This window comes from Glandiceps talaboti, chromosome 23, assembly GCF_964340395.1.
Source record: "Glandiceps talaboti chromosome 23, keGlaTala1.1, whole genome shotgun sequence".
Taxonomy (NCBI): domain Eukaryota; kingdom Metazoa; phylum Hemichordata; class Enteropneusta; family Spengelidae; genus Glandiceps; species Glandiceps talaboti.
Genome location: NC_135571.1, coordinates 6,631,949 through 6,642,162, shown reverse-complemented (window position 1 = coordinate 6,642,162; position 10,214 = coordinate 6,631,949). Strand labels below are relative to the sequence as shown.

General features: G+C 37.1%; 1 protein-coding gene across 1 annotated transcript; it reads right to left on the bottom strand.

The window, feature by feature from the left end:
* Positions 1–2,820: 2,820 nt before the first annotated feature.
* On the bottom strand, positions 2,821–4,497 carry LOC144453208 (uncharacterized). Its single transcript, XM_078144485.1, has 3 exons — positions 4,304–4,497; positions 3,422–3,724; positions 2,821–3,028 (listed from the first exon to the last, which is right to left on the bottom strand). Exons 1-3 carry the CDS (start codon positions 4,495–4,497, stop codon positions 2,821–2,823), a joined length of 705 nt encoding a protein of 234 aa, XP_078000611.1.
* Positions 4,498–10,214: the final 5,717 nt, after the last annotated feature.

Genomic DNA, 10,214 nt, shown 5'->3' with positions numbered 1-10,214 from the left:
ATGTATGTATGTATGTATGTATGTATGTATGTACCGTCTGCTTCTTTCTGTGTGTGTGTGTGTTTGTTTGTTTGTTTGTTTGTCTGCATGCATGCATGCCTGCCTGTCTGAATGTGTTTGCCTGCCTGCGTCCCTCTGTGTGTCTTTTTCTTTCTGTTTCTCTGTCTGTCTGTCTGTCTGTCTGTCTGTCTGTCTGTCTGTCTGTCTGTCTGTCTGTCTGTCTCTGTCTCGATCGATCGATCGATCAATCAATCGATCGATCGATCCAATAGCGTACATGGAACATTAATATTCTACAGACCTTATTCAACGAATACGATGACTAGCTGGAGTGGCTTACATTGGTGATGATTTCGACTGCTGAACAGAAAGAAGAGAAAGCAGATGGCGCTTACTAGTAGTATCATCGCTAGCAGCAAGTCTTATGTGATTGTGCGCACATGATGTGCGCAATAATAACTCTCAGAATGCATGATAAAAAAATGGTAGTGTGTGATCCATTTAAATTTGCAAAATAAATCATGTATATTCACCCTCATATCCAAACGGTGAGATTTAAATATATAGTCTGCCACTCAGAAACCAATAAGAAACTGTGTACATGCTACTCTGTTACAATGTTACTTTATTGACATTTTATCTACATGAATTGAAGTAATTCTTCCACCCTGCAGGCATGCAGATGTCAAAACATTGGCATCCTCGTATCTGCGTTCAGTTGTAGTGCATTTTAATTTTTTATTTTATTTATGTAGTAATATTTCGATCTTATTATCTTCAAGTGTAAAATACGCAGTTTCTTGATGGTTTCTGCGCGATTGTCTCAACCGCAGCTGGTGACCACTAACATGAATCGAGCTGTATAGGATACATGTGTAGTGTGTATTTGATTTACCCAACGAAGGCCTGAGAATGCTATAAGAAGGTAGTGTTTGACCCATTTAGATTTAAAAATAACTCATGTACACAGACTTTCATATTTTGCAAGGTTTACATTCAAGTATAGTAGAGCCAATATGATTCATTTTATATGATAATGCGTTTGACGTCAGAATTATAGTAACATGTACATGGTAGGAATAGGGGAGCCATATTTAGTAAGGGATATGAGGGGCTTGGGATATGAAGCCCTTGTTAATTTGTGTGAAATGTGCCCCTTCCCAATTCTGTTTTCTAAAAAGTAGCCCTTTCTTAAGCGTGATTCAAAATACTCACATTCACTATTGCTATTTTGCTAGATGTCATGTTCGTGCAATGTATTCTGATTTTAAAACTTTAAACAAGCGTCTGCAAACATTTTAAAATGACAGTTTTTCAGTCTGTTCCCGTCGGATTTACTTCGAGATTTTCAGGTATTTCCGGTCCCATCTAGCCCACGCCCATTGATGACGTCATAGAGACTGCATTAGCTGCAACTAGGAAATCTTTTTCATCCAAATACATATTCACTAAAATTGCACTGGAATATTACTTATAACAAGGCATTGTATCTGGTCAATGTTATCTTTAGGTAGCATAGTGGTAAGTTTAAATCTCTGTCACCATGTTAAAACTGTGCTGGTTGTAACTGGTGTATCATTTACGATTGGACAACCACCATATATAACTGCAGTTTACAATTTGTACAACGTAATAAACGATGAACAGAAACAATAAATGAACCGCGCTAGAAACATATGACACTCAGAATTGTTACCCACGCCTTGATGTATGTTGTGGTGTTGTATTTCCCTTTTCTTTACTACTATGGAAATCACGCTATAAGGAAAATAAGATAGGCACAAACTAAAACTGATATTGTGGCATTTGGCAGGGTAGATTAGGCAAAATGATATTTATTGTTGATGGCCTAAACGTGACTTGGGTTGGTCTAACTCTCGAAATATTCGCTCTGAGGTTCCTGGCACGTCAATTTCCCAAATAGTAGTGTTTTACACTTTTTTTATACTAATTAGAGAATATCATGCATTTTTTATTCATATTATTTTCTCTGTTTTATCGATTAAGCAATATCTCTACCGCGATCAGGAGTAGATATTTTTAATCAGCTAACACATCAGTATAGCACCAGAGCGCATACAAGTTTCAACGACGGGAGGGGATACCCCCCTTCCGCACCTCACCCCTTGCTCCAATCTCATCATAAAGTAGTTGCCGCCCAGTTGTATTATTCTACCCCCTGCTAATAGAATTGCCTATACCCCCCCCCCCAAATCATTTCTTGCGGCTTGCTACAATACGTTTTTATGCGTATACAGTCTTTCCAGATGTCGCAAAACTGTACGTGGATGTGATATTAGCAGTTGGGTTTACCATGATGACCTTGGATACAACCTTGGCTCTTTGAGATAACATTCAGTGATGAGCCTGGTGACTGCCACGAGAATAATGCGTTTGTGTTAATCTCTCCCCCTCTCTGTCTGTCTGTCTGTCCCTCCGTCCCTCCGTCCGTCCGCATGCCCATCTGTCTGTCTATCTATCTATCTGTCTGTCTGTCTGTCTGTCTGTCTGTCTGTCTGTCTGTCTGTCTGTCTGTCTGTCTGTTTGTCTGTCTCTCTTTCCCTCTAACCCCCTCCCTCCCTCTCTCCCTCCCTCTCTCTCTCCCTCCCTCCTCCCCGTCACCCTCTCAAAGTAAAACCATTGATAGATATATAGGTCTATAGACATACATGTGTTTATTAAGGATTGATGCTGTACAACATTGTTCAATACCACGTACATTGATTTTGTGACCCTCAGTTTCCACTGTTAACAAAAACTATATGCCTTGATATTATCGTATACAGTGATATTAATTTCTCTATAAATGTAAATGTATTTTCATGCGTTTGATGGTAGCTGTCCGAGTACCCTATTTGCTGCTTGCTGTTCTTCACTTTCTAAGACAGTACGCCTGCGCTGAAATTCTCTGTAGTCTTCACTCAAAACGTCGTCATAGTGACGGAGATAAACGTATTTTCCACCAATGAACAGACTCGTACCAAGGAGAATATGCCGGGTGTCAGAATCCTTCACAGTAATTAACCACCTTAAATATAAAATATTTTTGTTCGAGAAATGTAAAGGATATTGTCTTATAATTACGTATGCACGAAAATACGTCATATTCCGATTACTGAAGTTTTCGCTCATTTTTCAGGTAAGCACCACAGGAAGTCGCATATATATACAAATATATATATATGTATGTATATATCGATTGGGGATCGATACATGGGTTTCATAACATTGGAAACGTCTTCATGCTTTAGAAATCCCTTCACAGCATCAGAATAAAGGTAACTTATCGGATGATTGTGATTGGAACTTTCTCCCTAATCCACGTGAGTTAATCTCAGCGAAGAACTGCCTACATTCAACAGGTGGTTTGATGCCACGTTAACGCTTCGAACAGCGCCACCAACGGTATGATCATCCTTACCTATTGTCTAAACCTGCCGTTCCAACGATAACATTCATCTCAATAAACTGTATACTTTCAATATTATCGAGGTCAATACATCTTACATCGTCTTCTAGCGCCTTGATGACGTCAGAATGGGTTAGTTCGACTCCAGGATAGGTAAAACATATCGTAAAAGGGTACGACTCGGGTGGATTTTTAAATTTCCGGATATTTCTAAAGGAGATATCGTGCGTCTTTTTCTTGTTCTTTTCACGGCGTCGCCTTTCCCGAGCTTTTCGTCTGACGTAAGTCACCAAATCTAAGTCTTCGTCAGAAGAACTTGGAAAATAACACATGTACAGTTATGAAGTTAAGATGATTTTTATATCACAGTACTTATATAAACAGATACATTATTGATATGATCATTGATATGATAAAATTAATATGACTGGAAAGGTTGTCTTAGACTAGTGTCCCAACTTGCAATCACTAGAGGATGGTGATCGTAGCGGAGCGTACGCGTCAATCGACAGCATAGGATCAAGACTACTGCAAAGGCGAGTGTAACACTTATCGTGTAGTTGCTGGTAAAATTACCCATGTACATGTAATTCGTGTCATTATCAGTGTACAAATATAAACAATCATTTAGGTATTTTTCTGCTTTGCATTTATTAGTAGTTAAATTTCTACTATGGTTTAATTTGTCTGTCTGTCTGTCTGTCTGTCTGTCTGTCTGTCTGTCTGTCTGTCTGTCTGACTGTCTGTCTGACTGTCTGTCTGTCTGTCTGTCTGTCTGTCTGTCTGTCTGTCTGTCTGTCTGTCTGTCTGACTGTCTGTCTGTCTGTCTGTCTGTCTGTCTGTCTGTCTGTCTGTCTGTCTGTTTGTTTGTTTGTTTGACTTATTATTACTTACCTGTTACTTTCTAGTTTCTTTACTGAACTTTTTTTAGACTTGACTTTTTCATCATGTTTCACAAGTTTCTTTTCCACCGTTCCACCAAGTTCAGACTTGCTTTGAGGTTCATTCTTATCCAGTGGAGAAAAATTACTGGTAACCAGAGTCTCTGGAACGCGTACGAGATGTTTTCTTTCGTGCGAGACTGACATTAATGATCTGAACTATGACCTTGAAATTATAAATATTAGTATATGTCAATCATGACGTAACTATAAAAATTTCTGAAGAAGCCGAGTTCAGTGATACAATTTTCTTACCCAACTTATGGATGTTTCAGAGCCGCAATCGATGCTTCAGATTCGCTTTTGTTATGCCATTTTTTTTTTTTTTTACATATTTTCAAAATATCTTCGAATTATATTGCTTTCAAGTAAATATCCATAACTACAGAGCGCCATTCTTTTCTCCTTGGCACTTTCTATTTCAGGATTTGGTTACAAAAATAAATTGCCACATTAAAGGAATTGAAAACGGACGTGAAACTTACCAGTACCTTGTCGACAAAACACAGACACAATGTGTTCTCTTGGAAATGCATAAACACGTTGTTCGAATGTTTTCAGACTTCAACAGAGGGGTTCTAGAACACTGTAGACGTACACACGTACACACACACGAATGCGCGGCGCAGAATTGTTTACATCACGTGCACGTTGCGTCGATATGTTCTACCGTAACTATCTGAGACATTTTCTTACGAAAGTTAGTAGTTTCAAACGTTAGAGTTCTATCTTGACGTCATTGATGATGACGACAACAAAATAAAAATAGATTTTTGGATATACTCTGGCAAAATATTATTTCGTTCTGTACCCTCGTTCGAGTGACATGCAATTACAAATTACGTTATTCGACCTTCCATTTTACTCGGCATATTTACAAAAGTGACTTATACATGTTCACCGCAATAGTCGACTTTCCGGTTCTCCCAGCATGCAAAGCAGTATTTATAGTCAGAACGAGGCGGGGGGATACCTCCGCGATAATCGTCTGCCAGGCATAGCATTTGTATGGGAATTAGCAGACGTCGGTAGACTCCAAAGTGTATTTTACAGATATGGGTAAAAAGGACAACTGTTGTGTTCCCTTTTGTTTTCGACAACGTTGGCGTGATGGGGGGAAATATTACAAGTTTCCAGTAGGGCCAAAATCACGTCGAAATGCATGGATTGTAGCTGTACGATCTCATCGTAAAAACCGGCGGTCGTGGCAACCAAGTGTCCATCAAAAAGTATGTAACGTACATTTCGTAAACAACATGAAGAGTGATGATCCTAAGTCGTCTTCATACATTCCAACTATTTTTCCTTGGCATAAGAATAAAGGCATCCAGAAAGAATGGACTGGTCAAGTTGTAAACAAGGTTAGTTTAACTTTGAGACATTATACTACATTACAGAAGTTATAAGTGTGATCTTGATCAGAACGTCGTTTTATCAGTTGTGTACAAAGAAATCTGGCTTTGAAGGTTTCGAAAAAGTCTGCTTCTTATCATTATCAAACTAGGTTCACACGACTCTCTTATCAGTTTGTTTATGTCTGTGTTAGTCATGTTGTAACATAAAATTCAGTGTAGTGCAGTGTAGTATCATGTCGTGTCATGCCGTGTGATGTCATGTAGTGTTTTTCCATAAAGTACAACTTCTGCATGTACAAGTTTGTTTTCTTGTGTTGTTTGAAATACACTCATTTTATATGTATAAACAAAACCAGTATATACTGTTATACATGTATTTCTTTGGTTTTCTGTTGTTGATTTCATTCATTCAATATTTGCTTCATTTACAATTAATGAAAAAAAAATGTTTTTGTCATTTTTTGATGAATGATCATCAGTGTTCATGTTACTTTGTAATATGTTTTACATTTTATTTTGTCACCCTTGAATAAATTAAATAATTATATCATTTGACATTTCAGGAAAACATGAACAAGGAGTCTGATCATAATACAACACAGGACATTAATCATGAGGTGGAAGATGAATGTACAGTAGACCAGGTAGGGAGCTATTTATTTATTTATTGCATTGTATAGATTTCCACTAATTAGAATTACTACTTTGCCAGATAATGTGCTGCAAGGAAGTAATACATATTTGTGCTATCACTGTTTTGTTTATATGTGTGTATATATGTGTTGTATTAAGGTTGTCTTTGACGTATTTTGTGTATAAATGTTGTGATAAACCACGGTGCTACAGAGTGTACATTTAACATCATTTCTAACTTTGACAAAACTTTGTATGTATTTCAGTGTAAGACATCTAGTGGTGACGTAAACTGTAACTCTTTCACTGGGACAGAGACTAACAGTAAACAGGTAATGATTATTTCCTTATCAGGTTATTCAGTATCAAATATTAGAGCATTGAACATTAACAGATGATTATTTATATTATGCACTATGTAAATAGCATTTGGTCCAATGTCATCGCGTGATGCTTCAACAATCAGGATAGTGATATTTGAAATGTAAAAACTTTTCCAAAGTATGGCAGAAGTAATAGTACAGCAGTAGGCACAGTTGTATCAGAAATCTTGTATAATATACTAAGTTGTATAGTTATCATGTGATATGGATTTCATGGTATTCTTATGTTATTCTAATTTTTCAGTCAGGTGTTGATGTATGTGAAAATGTGAATGTATGTTCTACAAAACTGATTGAGTGTGAGTTAGGTTTCAAAACACAGCCACAACCAGAACCACAGTCTAATAGTGCAGAGGTAAGTCATATTGACATTTGGTAATCTAATTTGATTATAATTTATCAAAATCATTCTATATGATTGGAAATAATTCATTCATGTGAGCAGATACAAAAACAGAAAGTTCAGTTTGAGTTGTAACACTGTTCTTGTCATTGGGTTTTCACCAGATAATGTAAAGCCAAAAACAAGTAAGAAATCATGTTTGTGTTGTTTGCAGTTACAAAATGGAATCACTATATTGTGAGGTTCACTTTGTTTTTAACTCAAAGTTATAAGTCGATTTCCAGTTCCAAGATGCATTGTGCGAGAGGACGTCGCTTATACTGTTACATTTAGCCTTGTTTTGTCTTTGTTACATTTGAAATAACGTTTTCATCAGGAAATAATGGAAAGACATTTTGTCCTCTTTGATTATAAGTTATTTTATAGAACAAAGACTAAACATCATCAATGCCAGAGAGGTATTTTACGAGTGTACACAGGGTACGGTCAGATGACAACCATCCCCGGGCCCTGAGTAGTGCATGCAAACCCCTCAGCACGTACACAATACATTGTATTGTATGGAGAGATGTGCACTGCATCTTGGAACTGGCAACAGGTCTATTGACTCATTTGACTTGCAATGAACTTACACCAAGTTTCTTTCCTTTCCCTTAGCAGTTATCAGTCATTTCTACTGACCATGACTACCTCAGGACAACTGCTGATGATTTGTCATTCAAATTGGAAGAAAACATCAAAAACCAGGATCCTGAGTACTATGCTTATCTTAAGTTCCTAGAAACTCAAAATCATCTCCTAAGGGAGGTTAATGAATTGTACTTTAGTAGACTTTTAACAATTTCTACCATTAAGGATGATAACATACAAATGAAATTTTGGACTGGCTTTCCAAATTTTGCTATATTTTGTGCTATATTTGAATATCTAGAGTCAAAGGCAGTTAATTTACAGTATTGGCGGGGTGGGAAAGATAAACACACTCATTTCCACAAAATCCATGATTCAAACAAACCTGGTCCAGACAGAAAGATATCTCTGCAAGATGAATTCTTTATTGTGATGGTTAGATTGAGGGTTGGGTTGTTTACACGAGATTTGGCAAAAAGGGTTGGGGTGTCTGAATCAACAATATCACGTATTTTTGTCACATGGGTTAATTTTTTAGCTGTTGAATTATCCACCATATGTACCATGCCATCTATTGAAGAAGCTAACCAAGGAAGATGTCATGCATTTGACAAATTTCCAGACACAAGAGTGGTTGTAGACTGCACAGAGTTATTTTCAGAGACGCCATCATCATTAGCAGCAAAGAGGCAAACATGGAGTTAATACAAACATCATGATACATTCAAATTTTTAGTAGGGATTGGGCCAAATGGTGCAGTGACATATGTTTCTAGAATGTGGGGTGGGCGAGCCTCGGATAAATGCATAGTTGGTAACAGTAACTTTAAAGATTATTTAGATAAAGGTGACGATATAATGGCAGACAAGGGTTTCACTGTTTCTGCTGAATTAACTGCCATTGGTGTTTCACTAAATGTTCCAGCATTCAAAGGTAGTGATAGGACTCAGTTATCAGCAAGGGAAGTTGAACAGTCTCGTAGAATATCAGAAGCTCGCATTCATATAGAGAGGGCTATAGGACGTATAAAAGCATTTCATATATTTGACAGTGACATGAAGCTTACAATGAATGGTTTAGCAGAGCAAATCTTCACAGTTTGTGCTTTCCTAGTGAATTTTCAATCTCCATTCTTAAAATAGCATTGCAGTAGATGTTGAGAACGTTACCAATGGTAACAAGTCTTCACAAAGAAATGATGTGTAAAGAATGTGAGGATCATGGGGTCTTTCTATTGCCAGAATACAGGGGATTAATTGTCTCTCTGATATGGCATGCTACAATATTGACATATTTGGGTAGTTTTCTGTCTCACTGAAATTGATACCGTCTGACATCAAAACTGCATGCTTGCAATGAATCCTGTAGTTGGCCAAAGAAAATGTTGTGGCAAGTATATTTAGGTGCAGCCAATGGGCAGAGTTGTGGTTTTCATTAACTAAGTTGTTTCAGACCAAAAAAAAAAAAAAAAAATTGTGGGTGTTTAGCTGTTCTTATGTGCCCTCCCCCTGATGAAAGATATATACCACTACTCACCCAATATTGAGAATGACTTACCCACTCCCACCACTGAAATGTTTGTACTCTCCACTATACCAACAATTCATTTTGATGTACACAATGTTTTCCCCTCCCACTGTATCAAAATCATGACTTCCCTGCCTTTATTCTTCCTTGTTTGCTCCTCTCGAGCTCTCCTGCTACTGATTGACAAAATTGCCCACCCACTGAAAAATTACGCAAGAACAAATTTGTTGACTGCACCTGTATATTACCATTTGTGACTGCATTCATGCTATCACTCACCAATGTACTTTCTCACAGCTCAATCCATGTAAAAATTCATTTTTAATATTTGATATTTATTATTTTATTTATATTGTATGGATTTGTACATGTAAAAATACTGTGAAAAGAATAATATATTGCATACCATAAATTATATTTATTAATATATTACAAATTAATTTTGTGTTCCCACTAAATAAAGTGACAGGAAAATATTTACAAATGTGAAATAAGATTGTTGTGGAACAGGCTTTATATGAGATTATTATTGCTAAGAATAAGTGTCATTTACTTTGTGTCCCCCACTAGTGTACGCGTGACTCACTGTGACAAAACTAAACAAACTATATACAACGGAGCATGCGCAATGAAAGTAACAAGAATTTGCTCATTTTATATAGGCCTATCATAGACCCTTGGACTCATCCACAGCCTACAGCCTAGGCAAATGAAACGAAAACCAGAGCATTTTTTCCCGATAAGACTCGCCGTAGAGGGCGGTGGTGTATGACGATGGAAAATCATCGAATTCTTCCGCCGTCCAAAACAAACCCGGAACTTGGTAGTTGTTAACATTTGAATATCTACACGTGGACGTAGGTTATTTGTTTATTTCAGGCCATCAAGTTGTCCCATAAAAATATAAAACACATACAAACACAAAGAAAAAAAACAGACGGAATAACTATAATTTCTCCAAAAGTTTAAACGAAAACATGCATCCGTGTCAA